The following is an 11,713-nucleotide window of genomic DNA, read 5'->3' on the forward strand; positions in this document are numbered from 1 at the left end:
GGAAAAGTCACTATCCTAACGAGAAAGGAGAACTGCCAATAAACCCAGCAGCAAACACTCAGCTTTTTGATGTTGTTAAGATTCTGAAACAGAAAGTTGAAATTGTTTTGAGTATTAGAGGCTGCAGAGGTAGGCGCTTATGCTTCAGCACTGCAGTGTTTCGGTTTGGATGACAGAGTGATGCTTGAATATAACACTGATTTGGCTTACCTAGATTACCTTGGGGTTTAAATTCTTTGCTATGAGGAGGTCAGCTGGCCCCAAAATGACACAAAGGCCCTGAATTTGTGTTGTTATGTTGTATTCTTATATTGTATGTTATACCCCAGTGACTTTTTTCGTGGTACCTGTCTTACAATTTTTGGCTGCACTTTTTCATGGCCTAAGGCTCTTTCCTTCATTTGTGGAGGCAAGTTGCTCTGCTCGAAGTTCTTCTACTACTTTGAACAGCCAATCTTTTATTGACAAATCTCTATTTCTGGGACGTGCTGATCTTACAGTGGTGGGAATGGCATGCACGTTGCTTCAGAAAGTTCTGCTAGAGAAGCAGGCAGCTTGAAAGCAGCTCAAGGAGTCCTACTGTTGAGTAGTAGCACAGTGATAACAGCATGAAGCAGTCAAGTGGACTGGAAAATGAAAATGAGAGTTACACTTGACAGCAGATGGTGTATTTCCTAGTAAGAATAATTGCAGAACAGGGAAAAAGGATAATTTTGTGCTTTTCCATCTTTAGTCAGCTTTGGCTACTGTCAGTGAGTACTGACATTAACTCTTACTCAGTTTGGAACAGCTTATGCACATGTCAGAAAGGCAAACATCTGCATTACTATCAGTAGATAAATGCTTTTTTCTTTACACCATGTCAGCAGGTCCTTCCAGGCCTAGATCAACTGCTGCATTTAGTATCTACTGTAAGATGGGACAGACATTGTTACTCAGTTATTGTGAAACTAGCTGTGTGACTTCAAGTAGTGTCATTCACTAACCTCTGTCATTTGGTTGGGCCGTTACTTTATCGTATTGCATGGTTTTGTTGCTTTGTGTTGACTATTTGAACCAGTCAACTGTTTCGTTATTTATATCTGAATATCATAAATATTATGTTATCCTTGTAACCTTCCTTTTAAACAGAAGATGCAGGGTCCCAAATCTTCCTGCAACATCAAGTCGACATGGCTGCTCAGGTGGCTTCCGGGATGGCTTACCTTGAAACTCAAAACTATATCCATCGGGATCTGGCAGCCAGGAATGTTCTTGTTGGTGAACACAGTGTTTACAAAGTGGCAGACTTTGGACTTGCAAGAGTTTTTAAGGTGGGTTGTGAGTGGGTGAATTTGCTCTACTTTAACTCTGGGGAACAAGGTGGAAGAAGTCAACTAATGGATGTACTGTAGCCTCTGGATTGCTGGGTTCAGGCAAAAGGCATGCCCAGGGAGAAAAAAAAAAAACAACCCTAATGTGTTCACTTGTATCCTCTACCTGCATTATCCCATGCAAGGTTAGAGGCTGGTCTGTGCCTTTGTGTCAGTCTGAAGATGGCATCCCGGTATCTGCTTCCCACTAGCCACCAAGGAAGGAGCCTGTCAAGCAATACTCTTTGCTGCACAACCTTTATCCACAACACTTGTGTCTGCCACATGGAAAGAGATGACAGGAATGATGGCAAAATTATATTCCTGAACCTGTAAGGAAAGGCGTATAAAATGCATTGACAACTATTCTCTCTTTGTTCACTTCCCCACTGCCTCCATGATGCTTGCAAGTGCAGGCAGTAATGATAAAAGGACCTTATTCCTTTCCATGACTAACTACAGAGTTCATAAAGTGAGCTCTCAGAGCTTTAAATCTGATGCAGTTTCAGGTTCTTTGCCATTGGACTGTTTTTCATTTCTCTAGCCCTTGCGGACATGGAATGCCAAGTAACGCTGACCAAGATCACCCTAGGAAAGAGCTGTGGTTTAGGAATGAGATTTCCTACCTGTGAAAATTATTTGATCAGAGTTGGAAAGATTTCATTTGCCATATTTTATGGATTTCAATATGTAATCCATAATTTCTGAGGTCTTATTATTGTTTTTATTGATTTATGTTCTTGCACTGAAAAGGAAAAACAGAGGAAAAATCCCTCTGCTTCTTTTTTTTTTTTCCCATTCAAGCAGCAGAAATTGAAATTCATAACAGAGTTGGATTTATTACATACTGAAGTATAGAATAATGGCTTGACAATGGCATCAAGAGACTTTGAAAGTGCTTTTTCCTTAATTTTGATTCTTCTAGTTATGCGTAAGTTCAGATTGCACATTTTTTGACATGAAAAAAGATGTTTTTAAATGAATAATGCTTACAATGGATAGTTCTCCTTTGTCCTCACTAGAGGGGGTAATAATTTACAGCTGTTGACATTTCTTGTTAAAACTGAACTTTACTAAAATACTCTGTCATAGAGTCATCTTGGCAGACTTTCTTAGGAATATTCTGTCTCCTAAGCCAAAGCATTAACATGGTCACATGCAAAGAGTTCAAAGGACTAGGTGTGAGAAATGAACTCTGTGTTTCTGTATGTGTTAATTAGCATAATGAAATAATTTCTTTTTTCTAGAGATCAGTCTTATAGTCAAGATGCCAACTGTATCAGTATGTAGATACAAAACACTAACAATCAGTCTTTTCAAAACTATAGGTCATTACAGCTGGGAAATGTGCATTCTATATTATAAACAATAAACCAAACAAAATCTTGTACACATTTGCCTGGATTTGCATGTGAAAAACCTGACCAAGGCTTAGATGTGACTGATGTGTGCTAAATTATGTTTAGGAATTAGAGAGAAAATAACTGTTTGTGAAGTTAAATGTCTGTGGTATAAAACTTTAAGGGCATGATCCTACAAATTTGAAAATGAATAATTTTTCTTTTTCTATGTGTCTTTCATCTTCACTTTACATGAATTAGTTGGACCCACTGTAAGCTAATATGTTAATCTGAATCATTTGGAGTTTGTTCTTTGGTCCCCAAAACCTGCTTAAGTGATTGTTATCAAAGTCAATGGCCCTTCAACACTGCGATAAATCACAGAAGAAAGATTCCGAAACTCATTAGCTCTTGCTCTTGCCTCCTCTGTTTACTGAAGACCAGACAGTGAAGCCATTTGTGCTCTAGTGCCAGCAGGGTGCTTACACTGCCACTCCTGACAGACTTTTGAAATCTTGCATGCCAGGTCTAGAATTCACAGTAGCAGGTCATAATTAATCATGAGCCACTCCAAGGCTGCGTGCTCACTTGAAATGATAAATGCTTTAGAAAAGCCTCCAATGAACGGTAGCATTTCTCAACTGTGAAGCCCAATTTCAACAATAGACTTCAGAAAGTGCATGCTTTAATACCATGAAAGGCAAGGGCTTGGCTAAAAGAGGATAAGATTAAGCACATGCTTAGCTTAGTCAGGTGCTTAAGTGCTTTGCTGAAGCAGATCTGAAATCAGGCTTGCTTCGTTTTACCCATGACAGGTAGAAAATGAAAACGTATATGAAGCTAGGCCTGAAACAAAACTCCCAGTGAAATGGACAGCCCCGGAGGCAATCCGCTACAACAAATTCAGTGTTAAGTCAGATGTCTGGTCATTTGGAATACTTCTATTTGAAATAATCACCTACGGGAAGATGCCTTATGCCGGTAAGTGCTTTTACCTAAAAAATGATGTCTAGTATTTACTTACTTTAAGAACAGCACACAAAAAAGTTGAATGCCTGTACTGCGGGCATGTTAAAGGGTTAAGACTGTAAATACAGAAAATCGGCTGTTCAGATGAGGCCCATTTAGTGGGTCAGACCTTCTGGCTGCCCCAGGCTCCCTGGAAGCTTTCCAAAGGCTGCGATTAACAGCCATTCAGGCTTCCTTTGCTGGAGTCAACCTGCATTGTGCAGGCACCTAAGCCAACTGGATATTTCCCTCCAGCATCAGATCGAAGATGCCAATTCTTGGAATGCGGAAAAAGGGAAGGTTTTTCTGTCCCCCGTCCCGCCCTTGGGTTTCTTTTTTAGTTTATTTTTTTTGAGGATATCTCATGAAAGAACAGGTTATTATGTGTGAAGTGCTGCACAGCCACTTCAGGAAGAAGGCATCTGAAAAATGAATCAGGGTGTTTTTACCTCTTTTTCTCATATTTGACTATTGCAGTTGAAAGTCTTCATAAAGAGAAGGATCACAAGAATTAGGAATAAAATGTCACCAACCTCAAAAGTAGATTTAACGGCATGAGAGCAGCTATTATTCCTAGCAGTGTGAGAAATAGTCAAGGAACTGTGGCTCCAATAACATGTTATCAGTGAGATGATTGACTGTGACTCATTTTGTGCTGGTGAGGAGAACACAAGGGAAGAACTAAAGTGAAAAAATGTTATGCTGCATCTGTACAGGCCTGAGGGGTGGTGCATTGGCCATAAAGTACATTTCACAGGGTCCCAAACTGGTATTTCCTGTAAGAGGAAAAATTGATTTTGCTTTTTGGTTCCCACCCTCACCTCCTGTGAAACCATTCTGAAAAAAACAAACCCCAAAACCAAAGCCAAAAATCCTCAATTCTTTCTTACATAAACTGTACATGTGTGCGTACGCACGCACACACACAAATAAACTATTCAAGTATAAAGGACAGGTAACATCATGATTCTTCGTGTTGTCTGAAAATATGTTCAGAGTTATCCCTTTGCAAAGGCATAGTTTACCTGTAACTTTACAGCAGAAAACTTCCTTTTGCCATGGCTATTTTCTTACTTGGTATTACTTTCAGGATTTTGTCCTCAGTGATCAGGAGAAGAGGTTATGTTGATCCATGGTGGCAGTGGGTAATATACAGAGGAAACAACTTTCAGAGATCTAGGGAAAAGAAGTAAAGATTATGCAATTCAAGATCTAATTTAAAGGGTAGAAAATTGAAAGGGAATGGGACAATTGTCTTAATATATAAAGGTACAGCAAAGGTAGGGAAATGGTTTCTTCTCCACGCCTTGCAGTGACAGAGCAGGCAGGATGCTATCGCATAGCTGCACCAGAGGAAAATTAGGGCTGGTGTTAGGGAAAACTTTCTAAATGTGAGGAAAATTCAGCATCAGGACGGATTTTCTTGGGAGATGTTGAAGTCACTGAGACTGGAGGGATTTAGGAACAATTTAAGTGAAACAGATGTCAGAAAAATTTTGGCAAAGCTGGGTGGCGGAGTAAAAGCCTCACTCTCAGATGAACCCGTTTGCTGTGCCTCTCAGGTGGTGTAGTCAGGGTGAGGGGGATGGGAAGGGCTGGAGATGGCTTTTATCTGCTGGTTTGGGATCCTCCAGTGACTGAGGCTAGCTCTGCTCTCAGCGTGCATGTGTACCTCACAGGGGTGCATCCCATTGCCTTGTCTCAGTAAGAGGTAGGGACAAGCAGCGTCACTGAGTAGACCCCCAGCAGTCTGACAAACTCCTTTTGGCTTGCAGGTATGCCAGGACACCAGGTGATCCAGATGCTGGACAAGGGGTACAGACTTCCTCAACCGGCCACCTGCCCAGCGCCGCTCTACCAGCTGATGCTGCAGTGCTGGAACGCAGAGGCGGACGGGCGGCCCACCTTTGAGGCTCTCTGCGGGCAGCTGGAGTGCTACTTTGAGACCAACTCCTCTTCCTATGCCCATGCTCAGGCCGTGGTGAAATGAACCCCCAGGCAGGGGCTGAAGGACAGATACTAACCCACATGGCTGAAGGGCGGGCTGTGAAATCAGCCTAACCTCATCCGTGGTAGTTATTAGGGGGTGCTGAGGAATTCTGGTACGTTTTCATCCCCTCGCTGATACTCAAAGACACTTAAAATTTTTGCTGCTGGCAAGTGTTTTTGCAAGACTAAGCATCAGGAAGATGAAGGGATGGGGGCTTCTAAAAAATAAAATGTCTTCTATTTATTTTTTAAATAACAGATTGCAAGAATAAACAAATGAAATGAGTGTTGCTCAATAACCATTGTAGCGTTTTGTTATTCCTTTATTGGAATAATTATTTGCTGTTCCTTAGATTTTTCATTCCTACCATGTTGTTCTCATGAAGGAACGTGATGGCTTTGCACAGCAGGATCTGTGCTTCCAGAGTCCTCTCGTAAAAAATAAAATAAAATAATAATGCCATGATTGTGATGATAGCAGAATCCAGATTAATTGCCTTGCTTAGACTTGAAGACATGTACTTTTGCTATATCGGAAAATAAAACAGATGTTCGTGGAGAAAAGGAATTATTTTGTTTTGTGGATGCAAAGAGTGATCTTTTTTAGTTTCTCTGCTGTTCCTCTTTTACAAGAATAAACACAATTATTGCTAGATTCTTGAAGCTGTTTGTTCTTAAACAGTGCCATGGAATCAATGAGTTATTGTCCATTGAAGTATAAGGATTTGTTTTATAGTTCTTCATTTTAGGGATATTGGAGGAAAAGATATTTTGACATGAACTCAAGACTGCCTTAGCCTTTTTAGAGTGCCACCCTTTCCTCTCCTGCTGCCCAAATCACGGACTCTCTCCAACAGGACAAGGCCCAGGGCAGGTCTAGGTATTTTGCAGAGAACTAGCAATCTGCGTTTCCATCTTCTCCAGATGTAGCTTTAATATGGGTGATTTAAATAATAGATGATCCATTTTATTTTGTTCCATGGGGAAATGGAGCCCAGGTGCTTCTGCTAGCAGTCTTTCTTTACAGCTACAGCTTTTAGAATCTTTTTGCAGTTTTTCTAATTAACTACAATATTGGTTCTGCTAAAATCTGATATCACTGTGACAGTTTTATGTTCTCAATTGTGAGGCTTAGAGAACCAAGTTTTAATTATTTACTTATGATTCATCAGTTAATTATTTAACAACATAATCCAGGAATTAAGAGCTGTACTGTGTTAACATAGTGTGAGCTCAGTATAAGTGTATTACTGTTTTCCTCTAATATCAAAAAAGAGTATAAATAAATGAAAAGATTCATTACTTTAAAGGCTGAGTGGCTTTTATTACATTTTTTTAATTTTCTTTTCTTCTCTTTATATTCAAATCCATTCATCTCAGTGCTTTGCTTTTAATTTTTAATTTCCTTTTCCCCTTCTCCACTTTTGGATGGCAGCACACCTTTTTTTTTGTTTCATACACATTCAAAACTCCTTTCCTTATTTATTATTTTTCTCCTCTTTCTGTCTTACTACACTTAAAGTCTTTCTAGCATTCTGTCTCTGTTCACTTTCATTTACTGTGCAGTGTTTCTCCCTACTAACCCTCTTTATACTAATTGTATTTGTAAAGCACAATACAGAGATAATTAATTAGCTGTCATAGCATCCATACAATTTTGGAAAGTAATCACCCAGTCTGAAAGAAGAAGAGGTTAAATGGCTTTGCCAAACCCATCCTGATAAGAACTGGCATGGATGGAACTGGGAGACTCCCAGGCAAAGTCTCCTGCTGTCCTCCGTCCATGTTTGTTTTGAGATTCATGCTAGCTACTGGCTCATGGCCCCAACAAGATGTTATTTATGATTATCAAACCTCCATCAATCCATGCGTCTCTCATCTGGCTGGGAGCTGTGTTTAACGCTGTTACAGTATGAGGTTAGCAAATCCCACAGAGTAGGTTGATGTAATAAGAAGAGGAATGTTGTTATTTGGAAAGACCTCTGTGGCAAGCTAGCAATCTTGATGTTCAAGCACTATTTCTAACATGATTTTTCAGACTTAAAACATTAAGAATGTTGCAAATAAAAGTTGAGTTTGCCCAACTCAAAAAAAACTGTTGATAAACGAAATATAACCTTAAAAATCCAGGTGTGTGCAGTTCACAGGAGATGAGTTGCCAGGCGAAAAAGAAAAATTTGACAGCAGGAAAATAGCAGAGTGTTCAGAATTCCAGATGATACCAACTGCTCCAAGCTGCTCTGTGCTAGCCTCTGCCCTTGGGTGGAAGTCAGCAGAATCTTGTAGAACTCCACTGAAATGACACCAGTAATTCTGAAGAAAGCACACCTCTACAATAAATATCTAAACCAACATATAGGGAATAGAAGGTCAGTTTGTCTGGCTAAGTGAATACTTTGTCTCCTTAAGTTCTCCTATAGACAAAGGACACACAGAGAGGCTTATTGTGATGGTGAATCAATGCACCAAAATTGCATTTCTCTTCTGAAGCACCCCTTTCAAACTTTCTGTTTGCTGCTCTAAAGGCATCTGGGAGAGATGAGACTCTTTGCTGAGGGGTGTGTGTAATAACCCACACGTTGTACACTGACATTAGCTGTTTCAAGCTCCCTCTACCAAGTGTGGCCTCATGAACCACCTTTAGCTGAAAGGAGCAGAAACTGTAAGTGAGCTGCACCCTGACGAGCAAGGAGTGGGCACCTGCATATGATGTCCTCCAGGTGACACGGACTGGCTCTCTGGGCTGCTGCTGGCAGGCGTATTCCCCTGCTGCTGCATCCTGCCATATTGTCTCTTGTGCTTTCTCTCCGTGCTTGCACAGCTGCAGCTAGCTACTGGAGTTTGGATCTGCCAGCTGCCTCTAGAATGTGCTGGCCCAGGGTGGGAGACAAGCAGCAGCACTGGCTGAAAGCACGAGGTAGTTTCACTTTGGTGCATCTCATTATAGGTGCCACATCAAAGGAATTAGTTTATTTTGTATTCATCTTTGAGGCAGCCTGTGCATATTTGGCCTCCCCAAGGTGATATACTGTAGGTGAAGAGGTGCAGTCAGGTTTTGTCTTCCATGCCTGAACACCATTTCCAACCCATTGGTGTGTGCCCTGTGACCAATGCACCCTATTTTCTCAGCAGAAGTGAAAAGCAAGGAAAGGCAGGAAGGCAGGTATGCTGTGGGGCCCGGACGTTCATTTTACTCTTGCACTGGGTTGCTCTGAAAACGTCTGGTGCCTGGTAGAGGCCCTTTGCCACTGTCAACAATCCAGCTGAGGCCAAGCTTGGAAACCACAGATTCTGCTGTGAGATCCAGTGGTTCGTCTTTCTCTATTATATCCGTGTACTCGCACTTGCTCCCTTATTTTGCCTGCTGGTAAACTGCTGTTATCCCAGTGAAATGCTGCCACTCTTATTAGAGCTTTAATTTGGATCTCTTTTTCCCTGGGCTGGCAGGGGAGCAAGGGAGAGAAAAATCAGCAATATAATGGAATTAGCAAAGCTCTGGAAATAGAGAGTAATGTGGAAAATTAATCATTTGTTTTCAGCCCTTTCTCTCCCTGTTTTTGCAGTCAAATGGCTCCATTACTGAGAAAGACTGGAGGAAGAAGGCAGTAAAGGGTGATGAACGTTCACAGAGTTCAATTTGCTTACAGGCAATGCAACAAGAAAAACTATACCTTTCTAAGTCCAATTCCATTTTATAATAATTTTATTTTTATGACAGATAACAATTATAGTCAGAGATCTTTGCTATGACTTGATTTAAATTAAACATCAAGGTTATCATTTTGTTATAGTGCACAGCAAGATGAGTTTAACTTACCTCATTCTATTCTTGAGGCCTTTTGTGTTCAAGGTTCTGCTGGAGCTATCTATTGCACTTGTTTTCACCTGATGTATCATGGAGGAAAAATAATGGATTCAGTTATGAGAAATAGTAATAGATTTTTCTGAACTGACATAAATTTCTATGTTTAGATAGAATAAAAGGATCAGGAAGAGATAAGTTGAATTTTCTACAATAGACCAGTCCTTGTGAAATTCATTTCACATAAATTGTACTGAGACATCTTTTATGTAATATTTTATTTATGTAATCCAGTTATTCTTTGAGAACTAAATCATTTTATGTGGTCTTACAAAAGATAACTTTAAAATATCCAACCAGAAAGAAAGAACCTCAATTTTTCTTAAACTTTCCATTGTTCAGGAAGTTATGGAGCAATACAATTGAACTGTAAGTGTTAGGGAGTCCCTTGTGTTTATTTTTGACTCCCTGTTGAGAACCTTTGCTCATCTGATCTGCATTCAAGAACATATGCAGGGTTACTAAACATGTGATAGGGCAACTGGGAACCTTCTATCACTTATACTGCTTTCCTATTTTTGTTCATTGTATCTCATACTTGCTCTCTGAATGCCTTGTCTATGAGCAGTGATCTTCTTTGTGTGGATTTGTAACTTATAGCATGCAAGGAACTGAACCAGCAGAGTGCATTATTTTATTGTGGTTCAGACTCAATGAGCTATCAGTGCGTAGATATGGAGCACATGACTCATTCGAGTGATTGCTCCTTATGCTCTCCTAAGTGCTTCTGTTTTACTCCTTTAAAAGTGCTGTGGTGTCATGTCCACTCAGTGCTCCCACGGTCATTGCGACGACTGACCAGCTATTTGTAGTGTATGGAACTCGGAGAAGATAAAAACGCCACATGCAAGAGTTGTGCCACTATGCTCAAAGAGATACAGCTGCGTGATACTTTTTTATGGAAAGCTGTGTGGTTCCCATTCTATTCCAACAACGTCTGGGCCAGATGTGTTCTCCAGTGTGAGACAGACGCCTGCACCTGTCACCTGCTGCAAGCATTTTCGTGGAAGAACTCTGCATGTGCTCAAACAAAATACTGAACTGGGTTCTATGAAAAAGACTTCGTTCATCCACACTTAGTATTAGCAGGTCCATGTAATTTATTTTTTCAGTCTCTGATTTCTCAGAAATGATGAATCATCATACAATGACATGTATAAGAAAGCTAAGGAAATCACTGAAAAGTACTTTTACATTTTGATCATCACAGCTACATTGTGCTGAAGAATTCAGTCCTTCCTTATTTTGGTATAGAGAAAATTAAAATGTACATTTGAAGCATTCAGTATCCTAGAAATGAATTTTAGCCGATTCCTGGGTCTAAGTATCACTGGAATTGAAAAACTTGATAGAATTTGCACCTTGGTTCCCACCGCTGTATTCAACAAAATAAATTCTGCTAAAATTCAGCAGATATATGAGAAGAAATATATACAGCAAATTCTTTATTTATTCTCCCTCCACCTAGTTCTTTAGCAATATTATTACAGGAGGATTAGAATTCCCACAGAGTAGAAACACTTTTTGGTTATGCTGAGAGATAAGAGGTTTTTCCTGTTCTTCTTCTAAAGTAAAAAAAAAAAAATTAACTTTGAAGATTGTTCCCAAAACTACTCCTAAAAAAAAAAAAAAGAAGGGAAAAATGTAGGAAGTGTTTCTCATACTTGTAGAAATGTTCATGAATTTTGACAATGCAATGGAAAAATGTTTCACAGCAAATGGAAAGTTGCTGCTGAAGTTGTAAAAAATGTTTTTGTCTAAGCCGGTTGTGCTATTTACCCTATTAAAGAAAAGGAAAACATATTGCACTGCATTCTTTTCTCTAATTACTTTGATATAAATATCTGAGTATACTGATTGGACTTCTGTTTTTTAATATACTACAGAATTAAAAATGATATATATAGCACAATATCAAAACAGTTTTATTTTTTCTTTCCCATCTCTCTGTGTAGCTGTATAGTTGTAGCTCTCTGTTTAGAATAATATCTAAATAAGTTAAAGTTTTTATTGTTGGTCAAGTATGGTTTTCAGCATTGTTTTTTCTCTCACAATTTTTTTTTCTATTCTTAATATTTAAAAAAAATACTTGGATGTTTTTATACTGTGATTAGTTTATTTACATTTGCAAACAGCAAAACCTGTTCATATTCCAAAGTGCC

At 39.5% G+C, this 11,713-nt stretch overlaps 1 protein-coding gene across 1 annotated transcript in view; it reads left to right on the top strand.

Annotated features, from left to right (window-relative positions):
- The window catches only part of FRK (fyn related Src family tyrosine kinase), a 53,153-nt gene extending 47,463 nt beyond the window's left edge, over positions 1 to 5,690 (top strand). The window contains exons 6-8 of the mRNA XM_009961334.1: positions 1,132 to 1,313; positions 3,508 to 3,673; positions 5,476 to 5,690. Of these exons, the coding sequence (XP_009959636.1) occupies positions 1,132 to 1,313; positions 3,508 to 3,673; positions 5,476 to 5,690 (563 nt within the window). The remainder of the gene's footprint in view (positions 1 to 1,131; positions 1,314 to 3,507; positions 3,674 to 5,475) is intronic.
- Positions 5,691 to 11,713: the final 6,023 nt, after the last annotated feature.

Source organism: Leptosomus discolor, chromosome 2 (genome assembly GCF_034619465.1).
Source record: "Leptosomus discolor isolate bLepDis1 chromosome 2, bLepDis1.hap2, whole genome shotgun sequence".
Lineage (NCBI taxonomy): Eukaryota > Metazoa > Chordata > Aves > Leptosomiformes > Leptosomidae > Leptosomus > Leptosomus discolor.